This window comes from Jatropha curcas, chromosome 2 (assembly GCF_041381405.1).
Source record: "Jatropha curcas cultivar XTBG-Jc1 chromosome 2, XTBG_Jcur_1.0, whole genome shotgun sequence".
Taxonomy (NCBI): domain Eukaryota; kingdom Viridiplantae; phylum Streptophyta; class Magnoliopsida; order Malpighiales; family Euphorbiaceae; genus Jatropha; species Jatropha curcas.
Genome location: NC_143152.1, coordinates 32,676,543 through 32,696,527, shown reverse-complemented (window position 1 = coordinate 32,696,527; position 19,985 = coordinate 32,676,543). Strand labels below are relative to the sequence as shown.

Here is a 19,985-nt window from a genome sequence, read left to right as displayed (position 1 = left end):
TCATTTTTATACATCTTCTTGAGAATTTTAGTTTGCAACATTTTTTCTTCAAGAAATGTTTTATTTTTAAAAAATCAATCAAGTCTACAATAAAATAGTATGTCATCTACCCTTGTACCTTATACAGTATTCGAAATTTGAAGTCTCTTGTAATTAAGAGAATTGAATTCCAACCAATTAATTAACAAAAAATAGAACTTCATAATATTGGGTAACCATACTTGACCCACAAAATAGGGTATTTTAATATATTTGTACCATAAACAGCAATATATATTATTTATCTATGAACATCCCAAGTTAAAAATTTACAGTTGCAGGGTATATAAATAGAAGAAAAGAATAGCAGAAAAGCAATACTAGAACGGTAGAACCAACCTTTTAAACCATAAAAAATAAATAAAAAGAAACACAAAAGAAAGATCGTTTTTAGTTAAAAAGATACCCCATACAAAGCAGAGAATGAGCAAGTGAGTGTGCGTACAAAAAGGCTTTTCCTTTGTTATCTTCTCCAAATGCAAGGATGAAAAAGAAAAAGATCACAACCCAACAAAAGAAAAAGAAAGAAACTTCTCTATTTCTCTTTCAATATGGATTGTGATTTATCTTCTGGTTCTCTCTCTCTCGAGTTCTCAGGTCCTCTTCTCAGGGTTCTTGCTTCATGTTCCGGCAGATGATGTCATCTTCCCGGCAAATACGTCAGATTCCTGCTCTCTGAATTTTTGTTTGTTTCTTTTTTTCCTGAAAGGTCTTCTCTTGTTCTTTAGTTGTTTTCATTATTTGAAAATTGAATTGTGGGTTATTGTTCTTGTTTTTTTCTTGACAAAATGAAGGAACAGGAACAAAGAGAGACATAATTAAGCTTTGAGTTTTTCACTTCTTTGCTTTGTGATAGATAGGTAGCTTAAATGAGCTGTTTTTGTCTCCTCTCTCTTTCTGGTAAAAGTTTCATCTGGGTTTGTTTGGTTTCTGGGAAAGTAGTGGAAACAATGAAAATGAGATCTTGAATACTAAACTCCGTTCATGTTGGATTTTACTTCATCTTAAGTAACTGATTGTTGTGTTGACACTTGAACACGAGCCATTTTTGATTGTTCGCTGTATGAGCTTTAGACAACATACATAATAAGGAAATTATGAAAGTCAAAATCTTCCACTACAATTTCTCAGCAAGAAGAGAAGTTAGTTTTTTTTTTTTTCAACTGGGAAAGAAAGGTTCGTGATTTTAGTTTGACTCCATTTCTATTACCATGTCTTGTCCAACTTCACTATTTTCCTCAATTTCTTGGCAAAAGAACAAAAAGCTCAACTCTTGATAAGTAAATGGGAGAAAAGATTGAGAAAAAACAAATGTGGAATACCTTATATTTGTGTAGATTGACAATCTTAACGTAATCCAGCCAATTGGTTGTAGTAGGTATGTTTCGGTCGGTACATTTTTAAATCTTTTCTTTGGATACAAGTGGTAAGAGGCAATTCAACTTTTACCCTCTTATCACATTTTCTCAGAAACCAAACGATAAACACTAACCGAGTGGCCAGTATAGTCTAATACCTAGGTAGGAGTTCTTTATTTCTTCTTTATTGTTGTTTTGCTCTTGGCTCTGCCACAAAATTCTGGATGCAATATTGGAATTCCATGTCAGATTGAATATTCTCTGCTTCGTTTTACAGTTTACAGTTTTGGTTTTTACTCTTTTTTTAAATTGTAAGATTCCTAGCTTTCTGAGTCAGATTATGTCTTTTGTTTCACTCACAGTATCAATTCAATGTACCTTAACCACCGTTTTCAAATAGAATTGAGTAAAAAAACTGCAACTAGGCTTCTTTTTTGATAATATTTTATCATTCTTTCACTGTGTTTATGTGGTCATTATTTATTTTAAACGTTCAGGTTTTTGAAACTACAAAAAGGTAGAACAATATCATCATATTCTGGTGCCCCGTTGATTCATTGAACTGTAAAATTGGCTATGGGGCATCTATCCTCCATGTTCAACGGGTTAGCGAGGTCGCTTTTGATAAGAAAAGGGAAGAACTATGACAGTGGGGATGGAAGAGAAGCTGCAGAAGAAATGGCGAAAGAAGCAAAAAAGAATGACTTGATATTGCGATCTTCTGGTTTCATAAATTTGGATGGTTCAAAGAATTCTGCCTCAGGTTTCTCAAAGAGAGGCGAGAAGGGAACGAACCAGGATTGCTTCATTATATGGGAGGTAAGTATACCATATTATGTGTTTCCAAGTTTGTATTCAAGTTTCCCTAATGGTCATTGCCAAGGATTATATGCTGTTACAATGAGTTTTCATGGAATTTTACAAGTTTTCTAATTCCTTTTCTATTTCTATCCTTTGTTTGACTATACATATATGTTATTTTGTATGCTAAATGTGATTTAGATGCATTTTTAGTGAATAATATTGTTCATTGTTTATATTAGGAATTCGGATGCCAAGAAGACATGATATTTTGTGGGATTTTTGATGGACACGGTCCCTGGGGCCATTATGTGGCGAAGAAAGTTCGGGAATGGATGCCATCATCTCTGTTGTGTAATTGGCAGGAGACCCTTGCTCAAACTTCGCTTGATCCAGATATCGACTTGGATTCAGATAAAAAGCATCAAAGGTTCAATATATGGAAGCATTCATATATTAAGGCTTGTGCAGCTGTTGATCAGGAGTTGGAGCAGCACCGGAAGATTGATTCATTCCACAGTGGAGCAACTGCCTTGACAATTGTCAGACAGGTAGGAGGAGCTTCTTATCTCCATTAGGTCCTTGAATGTGTTATGCTTACAAATTTTATGATTATGGAATAGGATAAGCCACAAAAGTAGGGAGAGAAGATTTTCATTTTATGCAAAATATACCTTTAGTATGCTATTATGAACATTATGCGGACTCTTAATAAAAAATTGCATAGTCTGCAATTATTGTGATCGTTTTTATGTCATGGTTGATACGCAATGTGTAGTAATTACATCTAAGTTTTTATTTTGTGTAGGGAGAACTCCTTTTTGTAGCGAATGTTGGCGACTCTCGTGCTGTATTGGCTACCACCTCAAATGATGGAAACTTGGTTCCAGTTCAGCTTACTGTTGATTTCAAGCCGAATTTACCTCGTTAGTTCCTTCCTTCCTTTCTCTTCCTATTAATGCAAGGAAAGAATTATCATTTCTTTTTGGATAACATTGACTCTCATTTTCTCTCAGAGGAGGCTGAAAGAATACATCAATGCAGGGGCCGGGTTTCCTGTTTGGACGATGAGCCCGGGGTGCACAGAATTTGGCTGCCAAACGAGGAATCGCCTGGACTAGCAATGTCTAGAGCCTTTGGAGATTATTGCATAAAGGATTTTGGACTTATTTCTGTGCCGGAAGTGACCCAAAGGAATATAACCAGCGAAGATCAATTCGTTGTGTTGGCAACTGATGGGGTATGTATGTACGTATGCATAGTAGTTCATTATAATAGTCTTATTAGTTTCCAACATCTGATATAAAACACGATTAAACTAGCTAAAGAAAATGCATTATTTTGCAAATGCTTTTGTGCTGGAAATAGATGGAAAAGATGAATTTGCATTCTTGATATAGGTGTGGGATGTGATCTCTAATCAAGAGGCAGTGCAAATTGTATCTTCAACACCGGACAGGGCGAAGGCAGCTAAACGTCTGGTTGAATCCGCGGTCCATGCATGGAAGCGAAAGAGGAAGGGAATTGCCATGGACGATATATCAGCTATTTGCCTTTTCTTCCACTCCTATCCTACTCTATCAGAGCAAGATCACCTTGTTAGTACCCCAAAATAGTGATGAGAAAATGTAAATGAACAGGGAAGTTGATCCCAACATGATTCTCAATGTAGCCATTAGAAAGGGTTCATATGATTAAAGTCCCAACATGATTCTCAATGTAGCCATTAGAAAGGGTTCATATGATTAAAGAATGGTCCAAATTTGGGCTCCGGAGATGATTAAAAATTTAAGTAGAGGATCAACACCTTGAAATAATATTGGAATCATTATAAAATTTTGAGATTAAGGGTTAATTAATCCTGATGTCTTTTTACTGTTTGAGTAGTAAAATATGGATTAAATTTATCCTATGTTAAGTGGGCACTTTGTTTTTCTTTCTTCGAGGAAATTGCACTTTTGATTACCGTTTAAAGCCATTTTTTGTCCATTTTTGTAAGGAAATGAAAGTAAATGTAAAAGACTTTTAGTTTAAAGGTAATTAGTTATGTCAATTTTAGTTTTCGTTAAGTAAATTATCTGTCTAGACTGGATTTATAGACACATTTATGGATTAAGTTAATGATTAGATACATTTATGGATTAAGCTAACGACTGTAAGAATTTTTTTGAAAAGTGTTCTTATTTTATCTTTTATTTTTCTGGTGAATGGTCAGAAATACTCTCATTTTAATAAAAACCTTTGATTTGGTTCGTAAATGTTGACTCAACTCGGATATAAAATTTTTTCTTTGAGCAGCGGGGACATATGACTGGTTGTGGTCATATTTGTATCTATATTTTTGAAGTAAAAACCAATAAATATAGCAAACTAGTATCTGAATAACAGGATTCATTACCAGCAACAAATTCCTTCCACTTTTTCCACAGTAATAAAGAAGAAATTTTCTTGCAAAGAACCGTGCATTTTGCTCGTCTCTAAGTCTTGACCTCTCCTTTCTAACCTCTCCTGTTTTATCGAAGACTTTTTCTCCATCTTCTGTCTTGTTTGTCTCGGACTTTATTAATTGCTTTCTATTTTCATTTCTTGGATTCCAAATCTTTATAAAAGAATATGTTTACAACAACAGGGGAACAACAACCTTCTTTTCTTGGCCGAATCAGCATCCGTCGAAATACCGTTATGGACGTTGCCAATGAGCAAGAAATGGGAGAACTCGAACTTTTCCAAAAACATGTCTCTGATCGCTTCGCGGATTTATTGTCTCCGCCGGAGGAAATTGCCGCCATTGAACCTCTGCTTTCTATTACTTGGTTAAGAAAACTTGTTGATGTTTTCTTATGTTGCGAAGCAGAATTCAAGGCTGTTCTTGTAATGGGTCATGATCCATCTCAAGTTTGCAAGCCGCCATTAGATCGATTAATTCCTGAGCTTTTTGATAGAGCCGTTAAAGCTCTTGATATTTGTCATGCAGTTTCTAATGGAGTTGATTCTATTCGACAATGCCATAAGTTAGCAGAAATTGTAGTCTCTGCTTTGGAGCATAAGCCAATGGCGGATGGAGAAGTGAAAAGAGCAAGAAAGGCGTTAAGTTCGTTATTAACTGCAATTGATGAGAATACGCATTGTAAAGGACCGGACAGAAGTTGGTCGTTTGGAAAGAGAGGAAATACAAATACAAAAGAAAGAACCCGTGGAAATTATCGATCTTTATCAATAGTCATCGCTAAAAATTGGTCTGCTTCGAAACAAATTCAAGCAATGTCTTCAAATCTTGTACCGCCAAGGGGTGCTGAGCCAACAGGACTTGCATCCACCATTTATGTAATGAGCTCTATTATGGTATTTGTTATGTGGGCTTTAGTGGCGGCTGTGCCATGCCAAGAAAGGAGTGGGTTGGCGACGAATATTCAGATTCCGCGACAATTGGGGTGGGCTCAGAGCATAATTGGCTTGCAAGAGAAAATTGGAGAGGAATGGAAGAAAAAGGAGAAGAAAGGGTCAGCTGGGTTACTTGAGGAAATGCAGAGGATGGAGAAATTAGCACAGAGTTTGATTGAATTTGCTAATGGGTTTCAGTTTCCGGGAGAAACAGAGAAGATGGAAGAGGTGGAACCGCAGGTGGCGGAACTGGCGGAGATTTGCGGGAAAATGGAAGTGGGATTGTCACCTTTGCAAATGCAGATTAGAGAGCTTTTTCATAGGATTGTGAGAAGCAGAGCAGAGATTCTTGAATTGGTGGAACATGCTATTAAAATTTCTCAACCTACAACATAATTTGTTAAAATTATTGATCTAAATTTTGCGTAAAATAGGTTTTTTAAATATAATTTTTTATTCTGCTTTTAAGTTCTTGATGAGTGTATGATCATTTACATGTTATAAACCTAAAATGTGAAATTTTCTTTTCACTTATATCTGAGTTAATTTCTTATCTTGCTCAGCAAATTCCGATTTTACCAGACTTTTTTACTGCTATTAAATTTTTACTGGGCCCACAATTTACAAACCGGGCCCACGAATTAACTTCGTTAATCAAAACGATGACCTCTCACAGCGTTTCAGCCGCGACAAGGCAATAACCAATAAGCCCCTCATCCTCTCCAGTCATCTGGTTGTTGTTCTTTGCTTCAGTCTTCGTCTCGGAGGAAATCAGGATAGAGAACTCTTGAGGTCAGGTTTTTTCTCCTGTTAAAATTAAAGAATCATATATTAGACATGGTTGTAAGTTTACTTGTCTTGGGAAGCATGTAAGGTGTTTTCTTATGGTACGCCACTTGTTTGATGAAATGTTTGTGAGAGAAAACTAAATTTTTTCAATAGTAAATAAGGGACGTTATTCACCATTTTTTCTCAGTAAATGTGAAATCAAGAAACAAATAAATTTATAATTTTAGTTTGTCTTTGTGGGTTGTTGAGCTTGTGAATTTATTACATGGATCCGATACTCTTAATTGATTCTGTTTTATGATCACTTTAATATTGCTGCTTATTTAAAGTATTTCCATTAGTGTAATCGGTCTGAACAAAAAATGTGACATGATTGGTGTCCATGCTGTATATATTTGTCAAATGGAGATTTCTTGCCAACATTGTTAAGATCCCTTTGTCACTTTAAAAATCTTTCTTTCCTTATGATGTTTATGGAGAGTATGCTTTTCCATTTCATTTTAACAGTTGTGGTATAAGAGGAAAAATTGTCATTAGAGATAATTATGGTTTGAATACTAATTTTGATTTTTATTGATCCCAAAAGTTATTGATTGCTTGATGGGGTTTCTGAGTGTGTATGTAGCATTCTTAGAGTCAATCTGGTATTAAGGTAAAAAAAATTTGCTTGCTGATAGCATCCGAGATGAGTGCTTAGTAGGTTTTTATTAATTCTTCTATTGGTTGGAGACTGATAGCAGTTTTCTTAGTTTATATGGTTGATGCAACTTTAAGATAATGTGTATCCTTCATGAAAGTTCATTTGGCACAATTTCTTTTCAAGTTAATAGAAAGTATTAAGATATGGAGTGAGAAATGAGGAACCTCATCTAGATGACTAGTAAGTGAACAGATTTCATGGCCAGTAAATATGTATTGACCATTTGATCCATACAGAAGCCTCAATGTACCAAGAGTTTAACTTCTAGTGCCATTCCTTTTTTTTTTTTGGGCGAGTTGGTGTAATTTAGAGCATAATAGGCATCACCTATTGCACTGATGAGGTAATTGTCAACTGAATATATATGTTTTTCCTCTATCCCAAAGAGGTTGTCGCTTTTTTTTTCCCCCACATAGTTTAAGAAAGATAATACTAGGTCGTTTTAATCACGCAATTGCAACTTTCAAAATTTTTATTTCACTCATTAGAACCATTGCATAGACAAGTCTGTGTAAACTTTTCCAGTTTGTAACTTTGTTATTTCTCTTCAAGTAAGCTAGGCAAGTTATTTTTATGGATAACCAACTTGTTTGTATATGGTTAATACAATTTTCCATTTTAACAATTGACAGGCTGAATCGGTATGTAATTTTATACTGTTGGATTTGTAGTTAATTGCTCATGAATTTCGGTTCTATACTCTTGATTCTATTGTTTATCAGTTTGCAGATAGACAGAGATGGTTATTCCACCCCCAGTTAAGTGGCCTCCTAGAGTTACAGAATATCTGAAACCCTATGTTTTGAAGATGCATTTCACAAACAAGTATGTGAGTGCCCAAGTTATCCACTCACCAACTGCAACAGTTGCATGCTCTGCAAGCTCACAAGAAAAGGCCCTGAGATCAAGCATGGAAAACACTCGAGATGTAGCCGCTGCTGCTAAAATTGGGAAAATATTGGCGGAGCGACTGCTGGTCAAGGACATTCCTGCTGTTTCTGTCTTCCTCAAGAGAGAACAGAAATATCATGGGAAAGTTAAAGCTGTCGTTGATGCTGTTAGAGATTCTGGTGTCAAGCTTCTTTAAATTGGGTCAAAGATAGTGTTGTTGCCTTGGAGTTTTGCTCTGTAAGATGTTCACTTAAGAAGATCAATGTTCAAAATACATTGTGTTTTTTATGTTGTTCTATTGTGATTGAGGTTCTATAATGGCACTTTTGACATTTTGATTGCGAGATCCAAATGAATATATTCATTTACAAAATGCATACCACTGCCTTCAATAAAAGGCAAAAGAATGTATGTACATCTAAATTTTCAAATTTTTTCTTCCTGCCTACAACAATATTTTACCTGCACAGAAATGTGGTACTCTATTGATCCTGTAAATGGAGTAATATTAATGAAATACCTGAGGCGATGCGTAAAACTCACTCTCGTTGAACACTGGTCTGAGATCTTCTTGACACATGAACTCCAATGGGAAGGAAACCAGATGACCCTTTATTGATTTTAGCTTGTCCATTGGGTTTATCACCTTGATTTCTCCACTGTCGTGATATTCAATCTTATCAGGAGCTATTCCTAAGTCAATGGTGGTGTGACTGAGTTTCTCCCTCCAATAGTTCATGCTTTGTCTCAGAGCAGCTCTGTATTCAACGGTAATGTAAAGCTATGTAAGTGAGAACATTATGCTTGAGAATTAAAGATCAGACGATCGTGATTTGAGTCTACCTTGAATGAATCAGATCATTTGGAAGACAAGCAAAGACATCTTGATAGATCTTTGTATTATCCTGTCAGAGGTATAGGTACTACAGTTAAATTTCCATAGCAGCAAAACAAAGAAAAACTGATAAAACATAATAATATATATATATATATATATATATATATATATATATGCACTCACCTTTGCAGTTGTCAACCATAAATCTTTATATGTTGTCTCCACTACAGGATCATTGATTTTATTGATCTATCGGAAGGAAAATGTAAAGAGTCATTTGCTGATTAAAAATATCGATAAGCTAAAAGAAATTGCACAGAAATAATGTGGAAAATAAGTTTCACCAAGTTTTATTTAGCTTTAAAACTAAAAGTAGCCTTATTGATGCTGAACTCTGGGAAGTTCGGGAGTCGATAAATGTTGATGAATATCATTCTTACACTGACCTCTCCTGCATTAAGACCAAGATGCTCTGACCACAGAGAACACCTCAAGCTGTGTGTAAATTTTCCAGCTTTCCAAGGTTCTCCATTCATGGATGAGTCAACAAACTCCTTATCTTCAATAACCACCCCAATCTGAAACAAAAATATTAGTACTTCTGTATAAAATTATGTATGAATAAATAAATTAATTAGAAATAGAAAGTGGAGCGCGTGGAAGACCTCTGAGTCTCTGGATCCAAGTAGACTCCTGTCATTAATATTAGATGATCCAATTAACGCAAGATGATCATCAACTATCATAACTTTGCTATGCACATACACCTGCATGAAGGTTAAGGAAAAAGAAAAACAGAAGGGCTAAGATGAGCTTATATAAATTTATTCCCGAGTGTGATTCTCAAAGTCAAGCATCCTATACATGTGTATAGCGTTGCTGATGAAATACAAGATAATACCTGACTCGTGGCCACTGGACCGTCCTTGAAAAGTCTTCCATATTTCCTCAAACCATAAAATGAAATGTAATCATGTGTTTTAGGGCCGAGATCTTCACTGAGTTTATACAATATTGAAGTCTTTTCTCTTGAAATGGTCCGATACTGCCAATGCATTATGGCTCTAACAGTTGCTGCCCCACCATCAACAAGGCCACCCTACCAATGACATTATCAACATAAGAGAAAAGGTGTACTTAAATTGGCAATTAATACAAAAGAATGAGAGTAACACCTGGAAGCCGGGTAAAAGTGGTATAACAACGATAACACGGAAACACTTCTGTTCTTTGTATGCTTGCAAAATACGCTTGTATAATGCATCCACAACACGGTTTTGTATAATCTCATCTCCACAAAGACCTGATATGAAAAATTGATTCTGGTAACAGAGTAGCAATATTAGCCTCCTAGTACACACACAAAAAAAAAGGTGTTCCAGACATCATGTTGGCAAAGTGAATTTAAATGTCAAAAAGTGTGACTATTTGCACAGCACAACAGCAAAAAATCATGATTCTGAAAAGTTTTGTAATTCAAGGCTGCATGAGGAAAAAGCCAAAATCAATTTCATTAAGTTAAGATACCTCTATGTAGATGAAATGTTGTGCTTTTTGAATGAGAGTACAGTAGGCATTATGGATGCTTTCTTCAGGTTGGCCGACTCCAGCAGACCATTGACTGACACTTCGGATAACCTATGCATCATATATATATTGTCATAATGGGGAAGAAATAAATAATACATTGACATGGAAAAAAAGGATACATGAGGGAAAAACGAAAATAATGATTATATGCATGTATTGCCTTGTCATTCTTCCTTATGAGTGAACTGTTCCCATGTAGAGAAAATATCATTATTCTGTGTCTATCCTACAAATTCCTTTTGAGTCCTTAAATTAGCTGTATGGCTGTCTACAAATGTAAATCTAGAAAAATGCATAAACACAGAAATTTATATTTCTCAAAATAATCTTCAAAGCATTTGCACTGGATGTCAAAGGTGTATCTAACCTGACAATGACATGGAATGCGTGGTCCAACTTGTCCATGTTCACCAGCAGAAACATGATGATTATCTTCTTCCAATGTTTCTGACCATTCATCTGATATCTGAGAGCTACTCTGAAGATCCAAAAAGTCAAGTTCATCCACAAGGTCCTTCACCGGTGAATCTGGAACTAAACCTTCAACTTTGGACTTCTGAAAGGAGAATATAGAACGTCCACAAAATCCAGTAGGCTGATCAAGAGTATCTTTAGTCTTGTATTCAGTGGTTAACTTTTGATCTACACTTGCAGGAACAGCGGCATCAGCTTCCTGAGGCAAAAGCAATGGGACATCTTGCAATGGGGATAGTGAAAAGCAATCCTGTCTTGCAATGTCTTTCTCGTTTTCTTCTGCATTCTTCTTTTCGATGTCCATGTCTTTACTTCTTCCCATGTAATGAGGAAGGACCATGTGGTGGTGAGGCATCAATAGTGGTATCGTTTTCTCATTTGGAGCTTTGCTTCTCTAAGAAAAAGTCAGCTGTCAGAAACTGAGTTTTTCTAAAATATATTATGCAAGATTCAGGTGACAGGAGAAAAACCTTAGCATGATTCCAACGTTGAACAAAGTGCCTGGCAACATCACGGCATGGTGGACCCCAAAGAGCACAATGGACATCATGCCATGGCATGCGTGGATATTTTTGACGATCAAGCTCATCTTTCATAGCGTCCTCCCAAGAATTTGGTTCAGATTCTCTGGACAAACAATGTTCTGTTAATATTAGCACCTGCTAAGATTTAATAATCAACCCATTTGGTTTAAGAACAAGGTGCATTTGAGTTGAATTTGCGGTTCTAATGACACATAATACTCATTTCATATTACTTTAACAAAAATCGAGAAACCACCTTGGATTATAATAGTCCTTTCCTGCCCATATATGAGGAGGACAATCACCAATTCTGTGTTCAATAGTATCATATCGACCGAAGCATAAATCTAATCCTCCAATAAAGCAAATCTGGTAGTCAACAATTACAAGTTTTTCATGGTGTGACCTGCATACAGCAGAACTAATCAATGAGCATATCCTGGAAATGAAATCTAATTAAAGAAAGCATTTGCATAACTCCATATTAAACCATGATGAAATGTTGACCATCATTAATCAACAGAATGCATACCATAGATAGATGCCCGTTGAAAAATGGTTGGGGTAGCGCAGTACCTTCACATTTTCATGAATGTTAAGAAGCCTTTTCTTACTGTATGAACTGTTAATTTTCAAGGCAATAGCAACCTCCTTGTAGAGAAGAATATAAATCTGCAGTGACAGAAAATCTAAGTCGAAGCTGATAATATTTCATTACATGAATGTACAAGAGAAGTGATAACAATAGAGCAGATAATGATTTCTTTGGGAAATTGATGTTCCTCTTTGTTTCGTTGGCATATCGTGCAGCCTGAACTTAGAGATAGAAATTCATTAATTTTAAACTTAATCTTAGTTACAAGTAATGGGAAATATAATAACAAATATTCAAGCAATATTTTGAGTCAGATCCCCCCCCCCCTCCCACAACAATGCTATCCCTTCACAAATAGCTTCGTCTAATTAGGATGAAGCTGTGACGAAAGTTTCAAGTCCAACTATCAATCCTACTTATGTGAACCAAGGAAACTGATAAACATGCAGGCTGCATCTTAAAAAAAAAAAAACATAATTACCAGCTAATGATATGAGTACAGGATGCTCAATCTAACTATCTCTGATCACCATAGGTGCCACAATATGATCCAAACATTTCCTTAATGAAGATAATAATAAACTCAGAAACTATTTTCAAACAACTAGCTCAGTGTCAAATTTTAGGCAGCGTCAAAATACCCCATATCAAAATACAATGCATTAGGAAGAATGAAGAGAACTATTTGCACGGCACCTGAACACCTTGCTTAGCTTTAGCTTCTAGCAAAGAATCAAGCCGGGAGATAGAATGACTTCGGAAAGGGCGTCTTAGATAAAGCTCAGGGCAAAGCCACCAGCCAGTAATAAATATCTGCAAACAAGTTTTGATCATAGGGTCTTAAAACTAATGTTTACTCATATGTATCTACTGGATATTGTTTGCATGGAAAGAAGTGAACCTCTGACTTTGCATTCTCTATTGCAGAAGCAATTGCTTCAAAAGCAGCTTGCCCATCAACAAACCACTGAGCTTGACTCCCATCATCAGTTAAACCTCTCAGAGGACTAAATGAACCAAAGCGGTGAGGATGACACCAACCCTCAAGCGGCCTTAAACCAGCATCATTGATTGCAGCAACCCATTCTTTCACTTTACCACTGCTGGTAGTGCGTAATTTTATGCTCTTACTTCCAGAAGAAACCTTTTCAAATTCACAAGTTTCTTTTGTAAATGGACAATTAAAAGCAATTATGAACTTGAGCCATAAATAACTACTTGCGATTATTTCTTTTTAGACAAAATAAAACAATAGAACAGCTTACCTTGAAAGAATAACGTAAAGGATTGCGTTCCTTTATCTGGTTTGCTATATATACTTGAGATCCTTTACTCCCAGTTGAGGTTGGTAAAATATCAAACACAATTATATCTAATAATTTTGTGTCAAAATGATCTTCTAGCAAGGCCAAGAACCCAGGTTTTAAAACAGCCCACACCTGCACTAATATGAAGTGGAATAGTGATGCAAACTAAAGTAGCAAGTAGAAAATTAAAGCATTTTCAAGTTGCTCACATACATAGTATTATTGCTTTAACATGAAATTCTTTACTTTGCTCTTATATGATTCTGATTAAACTCAGATTAATTTAATGACAACAAAATGAATAACCTCAGTTCCCGTTTAAAAGATGTAATTACCTTTTCCCAATTGTCACTACAACAGTCAAACAAACTGCAAGGACAGCATCTTATATCACCATTGTCGGAAATGTTTGATAGATGCTTTGCCATCACATAACCTTCTTTCAGCTTTGGACCATATTCCCGTGAAAAAGACAATTTAGAGACCTCCAGAAATTTGCAGACCTACATTAATCTATCTCGTTAAAAAATATATATATGAAAGGGGAAAAATAAGAAAACATGCAAACATAGCTCATCCACAGAGTGTTTCCTGGATTCATATTTAGTTTGGTCTTGTTTAATCCCAATTTTACTCTTCCTGATAATTTTACTATCATAAACAAATGGAATTTTTTTGACAAATGTCTAAGGCAAAAGGTGTAGCATTCTCAATCTATTCATAACCTTTCTCACTGACATCTGTTGGGATGGAGGGCATTTCATGATTGGTTCCTCTTGTGTACTTCATTGTTTATGAATCCAGAAATTTTACTTCATTGTTTAATCCCACCAGATGTCACAAAGATTAACAAATCAAATCACAATAGAACCTCGAAAGGTGAACATGCCTAATCATGTGTGGATTTAAATTCTAAAAAGCTTTTTATTGAAGAAAAGCATCAAAGAATATAAAAAAGAATTTAATTTGCTCAGTGCTTACCTCTCTAGAATTTACAATATCCATGTTTCCTAGGAAATGATTTAGATAATTCTGCATTGCTACCTTTGCTTTGTCGATGGCCTGCTGCCCTCCTAATGCTGGACGAAAAATCGGCAAAGCAGCAACAGATGGGACATTTCTACAAAACAAAGCACTTCCTTAAAACTAAAACTACAATGATTAATTTCCAGGTTTTGTTCTATCGAAAGACTCCAAATGGCATGAGATTGTGATTATAGGCAATCACCTGTTTCTAACACTTTCTTCTTGATTCAAAGGAAAACCACCATCATCAGGTTCATCTTCATCTTGTACAGCTGCTACATGATGATCTACTATTCCTAAGCTATGAAGCCATTCTTTAACCTGTCAATAAGAAATTAGATAGAAATCAATACAAACACACTTTAAACAAAGCTCCAGCCCCAGAGCATTATCATGCTATATTGAGATTTCTAGTGAAGATGATTAAGGGCTTTTCTGAATTTGTTTCTAATAGTAGCTTAAAAGCTAAAAGGAATAGTTTTTAGAAATAGCAATGGACATTTTTGCAATTTGGTTTTTCTTTTAAAGGGACAAAAAGCTGATTTGGAAATAAACTCATATATATTAGAAACTTCTGAAAATAGCTAGAATGCGAGTGATCAAGTAACCAAAGTACTTTTATGAATGGATAAAAATACCCTCAAACTTAAAAAATTTTATAGTGGAAATGGGACAAACCTGTTCTTGTTTCTCGTGAAATTCCTCAATCATTGCACGTTTTTTCAAAGCAAAATGTAAATTAAGAACTTGAGAAGCTTTCTTCACTAAACGCCAGTGGAACTGTTAACAAAGATAAAGCCATTAATCACATTCAATAATCAAAGTATTAATTCAAAATACATACATATATATGTATATTAGAAAGATGTAGCACCTGTTTAAACTGTAGTTCAATTGTATAAGAGAGGAGTATAAGACTAATATCTCCGGTATCAGGTTTCGAAACCGAAACAATTGTTGCTTTGGGCAATTCATCAAAAATCCAACACAATTGAGGAAACTGCCTCAAGGAATAAGATTGGTGGAGCATCGCAGAATCAGAACGCACGGTGTCTTCCATGAGTGGCTCTGTTGCTGTCGACATCCAAAACTTCCGTCGAGAAACTCACCGGAAAGGTTCGTTGGCATATCCTTTTCCGTTCACTATAAAAGTAAAGAAAGAAAGAAACAAAGGCTTGTAGAAGGAGGGAAATTTTAGTTTTTTATATATGGTTTGTTTCGGAAGTATATACTGGTTGTCTCCAGATTTTGTCCAACGGGTAAGAAAAGAAAGTTGGCGCTTTGTGATATGTTACTGATGGTGACATGGAATATTCGTGCAACTTCTTGTTAGAAGGCCACGTGGAATTTATGACATCAGCTAATAGGTTTTATAAACGTGGCGCTTAATGGATTCAATTTCATATCTCATTTTGTTCACTGCATAACTTCATTTATTTTAAATTTTATAGTAACAATTGAATGAAGTTAAGTTGAAATTCTGAATCATGTGAAGATTTTGATGATTGTAAAGTCAATGCTTTAATAGGATTTTGGCATTAGAAGGGACAAAATGGCAGAATTACCCTGCTAAACTATTTATGTTACTCATGTCATAATGGCATGAATGAAGTTCTTGAGGGTAATTTGGTAAAGGAGTGTAGTTGGACCCATAATTGAGTATTAAGATACGGCATCTTCTGTGGCAGAATCACTTTCAGAATATCCTCCTTTTGGTGCTTAAAACTAAGAATATGCTAAAAGGCCCTATTATTCAGACATTTGAAAACAAAAAAAAATACCCACACGTCAAAAGTTTAATTAGCTTAAACATTTCTTCAGTACTAACAACGTTTTTTCTTTTTCCTTTTTCCGAATGATCGGAATAACATTGTGAACGAAACAGTAATAATAATTCTGCTGACGGTTACATATATTTCAAATATCAGCTCATAATAATGAATGGTATTATTTGTCTTTATTGAGAGCGGATGCAAGTTCATAATACAGACAGGACATTCAAAATTAAAGCATACGAAGGCATCAACTAAAGACAAGAAGAATATTCTGATATCAGGGAAAAAAGAAAAAAGGGATTTGGCTTCTGAATCAATTATACTTCACAGCTTTATCCATGGAAGTTTAACATTAATATTTTTTCGTCTTTTTACATGTCAACCTTCAAACATCATATTACTAGTCCTAAATTCATCTTCTTTTGTGCTACAACAAAACCAATAAAACTATATTATGTCGTTCGACCTACCTCGACAATTCCTTGTCAGGATTTTTTAACATTCCGAATAGCATCCAAAATTGGGATAAGAACAAGAACTGAGAATTGTATTTTCCAAGTTTTGCTGCAAAATATTTCAGTCGATGCTCCAGTTTCGACATAGACAGTGAACCTTGGAAAGCGCTGCCATATAATCATCAGACCTGACATGAACAATGCAATACTACGTTTATAATGCTATATGTGACTGAACTAGTAGTAATAAATATAGACAAATTCTGATTCATACCTCTGTCCATAAAGAGACTTGCATGCAGCAACTATATGAAATTTGGCTGCATCCAATTTTTTCTGGAAAAAGAATTTTGGTTAAAAAATTCTCCTGTTGTCCCTATCGTTCTATTTCTGTTTTTTAAATTAACATAATGACTGGTCCACGTATTTCTTCTTAAAAAATTAAAATCCATTTTTTAGAAGTTAAAACAAATCTATTTAACACTACAAGTTAATCATTCAAATTTATGATGCGCATTTAGGGTCCAAAAACAAATTAGTTTCTCATAAGTTTGATTACTTCTGAATGAGTGGAAAGAATAAAGTTAGAAATCTACAATTATCAATACCACAATATTGTTTAAAAAATTATCTATAATAGTGCTTAATTTGGTCTGTTTTAGGTGAAACTTATAGAATAAGCAATTGAAAATCTGATTTGTTAAGCGATGAGCTAAAATTACAGGCAACAAAAATGGGATATTTTCCTAACTAGTGTTGGTAATTTGGCACAAGACTTCTTTACGTTTGTCAATTTCAATGTTTCTGTATAGCTGAAATCACAGCAACACCCGATTGCCTCTTATAATCATAGTATCTTTTCCAGATGCTTACAAATGCTTGTAAGTCATGATGAGACCAGAAATACTTTTCTCAATGCTCAAAATCGAGACAACACAAGGAAAGAATGAAAATAATATTTACAAGTTGGGGACAAACCTGAGATTCATGATATAGTCCCGCATACAAAGAAGCATAGAAATACTCATTCTCCGAGCCATTTGAAAATGCAGTAACAAGCTAGACAGAAAAAATCAATAGCATTAGCCAGATGCAATCCTTTAGACAAATGGGCGAGTGGACAGAATTGCAGACAAAAAAGTGCGTTGAACAATAATCAATAAGGAGTTTATCAAAAGTTTTAAAATTCATGTCTTTTCTCATCGACACGCCAAACATAGTCTTAAAGTTTCTAACTGTTTCAACCTTTTCTGGATCACCACCATCTTTAAACATGTTATAAGCCTCTCGCATGACGGGTCGTGGATCTCTGCCAACCTGCATTCAGCATTTTTCAGCCATAGAAAGCAACTGAATGATTTTTTTTTATCCTTTTACTTTTATAAAACACGAGAGTTAGCCAGATGCTATACAAAATCGAATGATATGCCAAGAAAACCTGTGCCTCATCTCAAACAACAAGAAGGCTATGGATGCAGCAAGTTGAAGTATAGTAGCTTTGCTTTTAGCAAGCCCATTTGCTAATAGATGGAGGAGTTATGCTGTGTTAATCATTATCTTTCTACATTCGCATAGATTCTATGATAAACAGCTATAGTTAGCGCTTGACCAACATACCTCAAGGAATCGTTTCCTTGCCTCATCAACTCCATATAACTGAGCTTCACAAAGAAAGCACCAAATTGACTCTTCTGTGTCATTTGGATTTTGTGCAACATCTAATCGAAACTGCTTTGCCCCTTCTTCAAACCTATTAATATGGTAATGTAATGCCCTCTTCAATCTCTTCAAAATTATCCCAAAATGCTTAAAGCAATAAACAATACTTTAAAGAATCACACATTCAATGGCCAGTCAGTTTCATTATAGGTTTTCCATAAATCTATCTTGCAAATTATTAGTACTTAATGCTCTTTTCTAATTTTCTCAGCAACAAAACTAGAAGGCAAAGTAACCAAAGATCAAGAATAAGTACCTGTCAAGATAGTAAAGTGATAGCCCCCTTTGCCACAGATCTAAATTCAAAACCACACAGTCTCATTATCATATTTATCTGAAAATTGAAATTCTTAATAATTAACCATAAAAGAAAAGGTAATCAAATACTTAGAAACCAAACCTACACGCCTTTTGACGAGAATCCAATTCTATTGCCTTATCAAACTCTGCCAAGGACCCCAAAACATCCCCCTTAACAAAAATTCAAAGAAAAAAAAATTCATATTATCAAACAACTCAAACAGTATTCCAATTATTTAATTACAAATTGGAAATTAATCGAATTTTATTTTACCTCCCTGAAGAGTGACATTCCACGTCTAATCTTCAAAACAGCTTGACGGGGGTTGTTGCCGCCACCTCCAGTTAAGGCATCCCAGATACCAGATACTGAAGGGAGAAAGACTCTTCTAGATAGGATTGGCAATGGACGCTGAAGATTGTGAATTGATGAAGGAATAGTACTAAAGAAACTCAAGTCTGTCTGGGTTTTTAATGAAAGTGGAAATGAAGTGTTAGGTGAGGAATTACAGGAGATGGAGGATATGAGAATTGTGGGTTTCAAGTTTTGGCTTAACGCCATTGAATTTAAAAATGGAAAATTGAAATCTGAGAATTTGAAATTTGGGAAATCGAAATGCGAAATTTCGTATTATAGTTAAGTTGCAGAGAAAGATATGGCGCCAAAAGTCTGTGGTTAGAGTTGTAGGTATAGAAAAGCTTAGGTCCACCAGCTTCAAACAGAATGGGCTTTCATGAAAATAAATATAATGGGTTGGGCCAAATACTGGGCCTGGCGGTAACCAACCGTCCAGTCGTAGAACGACCAAGTCCATCATTCGCTTCACCCATTTCTTTTTTTTATTTTTCTTTTTGTATGTGTTATTTTCTAAGAATTGCCCTCTACGTAGGCATTTGTTTAATTATTTGATTAAAAATTAAACTTCAAAGGCTTAATTGATCCAACTTATAATAAGCAAACCTGAGTTTTTTTTTTTATAAAATTTAGTGACTGAATAAGATATTTTTTAATACAGAGAAAAAAAAACTTATAATAGAAACAGTTATAAATCTGAAGCAAGTTTAATTTCATAATCGAACGGAATGTATAAAATTTTTAATATATATATATATATATATATATATATATATATATTAATTAATTAATAAATTGGGCAAAATGTGTAAGTTGCAATTAATTAATTCTAGAAAAGTAGTAGAAATGAAATGAATAATTGAGTCCATTTAATAAGGGAACATAGTTTGCAGAATGCAGACCGATGGACGCACACGGACACAAGTGGACAAGTTTCTAGTTTCACAAGATTTTAGAGTTAGTTTGACTAAATGATTTTTTTTTAGAATAAATGAATTTTATTAATAATTATAAAATGTGAAATTCATAAATGTAAAATTCATCAAATTTCATTTCCTTTTTGAAACT

The 19,985-nt window shown here is 34.8% G+C and overlaps 4 protein-coding genes and 1 pseudogene across 8 annotated transcripts; 3 read left to right on the top strand and 2 right to left on the bottom strand.

The window, feature by feature from the left end:
- The first annotated feature begins 377 nt into the window (after positions 1-377).
- On the top strand, positions 378-4,057 carry LOC105647464 (Protein phosphatase 2C family protein). 2 transcript variants are annotated; one of them, XM_012233567.4, is made up of 6 exons: positions 378-698; positions 1,895-2,216; positions 2,441-2,749; positions 3,007-3,124; positions 3,215-3,438; positions 3,599-4,057. In XM_012233567.4, exons 2-6 carry the CDS (start codon positions 1,974-1,976, stop codon positions 3,812-3,814), a joined length of 1,110 nt encoding a protein of 369 aa, XP_012088957.1. In that variant the 5' UTR covers positions 378-698; positions 1,895-1,973; the 3' UTR covers positions 3,815-4,057. The 2 variants fall into 2 exon arrangements, with proteins under 2 accessions (XP_012088957.1, XP_012088958.1); XM_012233568.4 differs by having other exon boundaries at positions 378-748.
- A 586-nt stretch (positions 4,058-4,643) lies between these two features.
- LOC149498662 (protein ROH1A pseudogene) lies at positions 4,644-6,113 on the top strand (annotated as a pseudogene).
- A 112-nt stretch (positions 6,114-6,225) lies between these two features.
- On the top strand, positions 6,226-8,332 carry LOC105647466 (uncharacterized). 2 transcript variants are annotated; one of them, XM_012233569.4, is made up of 2 exons: positions 6,226-6,371; positions 7,791-8,332. In XM_012233569.4, exon 2 carries the CDS (start codon positions 7,808-7,810, stop codon positions 8,153-8,155), a length of 348 nt encoding a protein of 115 aa, XP_012088959.3. In that variant the 5' UTR covers positions 6,226-6,371; positions 7,791-7,807; the 3' UTR covers positions 8,156-8,332. The 2 variants fall into 2 exon arrangements, with proteins under 2 accessions (XP_012088959.3, XP_020540356.2); XM_020684697.3 differs by having other exon boundaries at positions 6,227-6,371; positions 7,798-8,332.
- On the bottom strand, positions 8,264-15,521 carry LOC105647467 (phospholipase D zeta 1). Of its 2 annotated transcripts, XM_012233571.4 has the most exons (20): positions 15,188-15,520; positions 14,992-15,093; positions 14,516-14,634; positions 14,269-14,407; positions 13,623-13,790; positions 13,246-13,419; positions 12,882-13,124; positions 12,677-12,793; positions 11,918-12,057; positions 11,642-11,791; positions 11,332-11,488; positions 10,755-11,255; positions 10,325-10,435; positions 9,973-10,119; positions 9,699-9,896; positions 9,463-9,564; positions 9,244-9,375; positions 8,981-9,046; positions 8,803-8,864; positions 8,264-8,717 (listed from the first exon to the last, which is right to left on the bottom strand). In XM_012233571.4, the coding sequence occupies exons 1-20, from the start codon at positions 15,395-15,397 to the stop codon at positions 8,468-8,470; spliced, it is 3,288 nt and encodes a 1,095-aa protein (XP_012088961.3). In that variant the 5' UTR covers positions 15,398-15,520; the 3' UTR covers positions 8,264-8,467. The 2 variants fall into 2 exon arrangements, 1 of the variants encoding a protein (XP_012088961.3); XR_002285950.3 differs by lacking the exon at positions 8,264-8,717 and having other exon boundaries at positions 9,142-9,375; positions 15,188-15,521.
- Positions 15,522-16,379: 858 nt separating this feature from the next.
- On the bottom strand, positions 16,380-19,224 carry LOC105647468 (Tetratricopeptide repeat (TPR)-like superfamily protein). 2 transcript variants are annotated; one of them, XM_012233572.4, is made up of 8 exons: positions 18,837-19,224; positions 18,667-18,733; positions 18,519-18,558; positions 18,161-18,293; positions 17,789-17,860; positions 17,522-17,602; positions 16,818-16,879; positions 16,380-16,731 (listed from the first exon to the last, which is right to left on the bottom strand). In XM_012233572.4, the coding sequence occupies exons 1-8, from the start codon at positions 19,122-19,124 to the stop codon at positions 16,665-16,667; spliced, it is 810 nt and encodes a 269-aa protein (XP_012088962.1). In that variant the 5' UTR covers positions 19,125-19,224; the 3' UTR covers positions 16,380-16,664. The 2 variants fall into 2 exon arrangements, with proteins under 2 accessions (XP_012088962.1, XP_012088963.1); XM_012233573.4 differs by lacking the exon at positions 17,789-17,860.
- Positions 19,225-19,985: the final 761 nt, after the last annotated feature.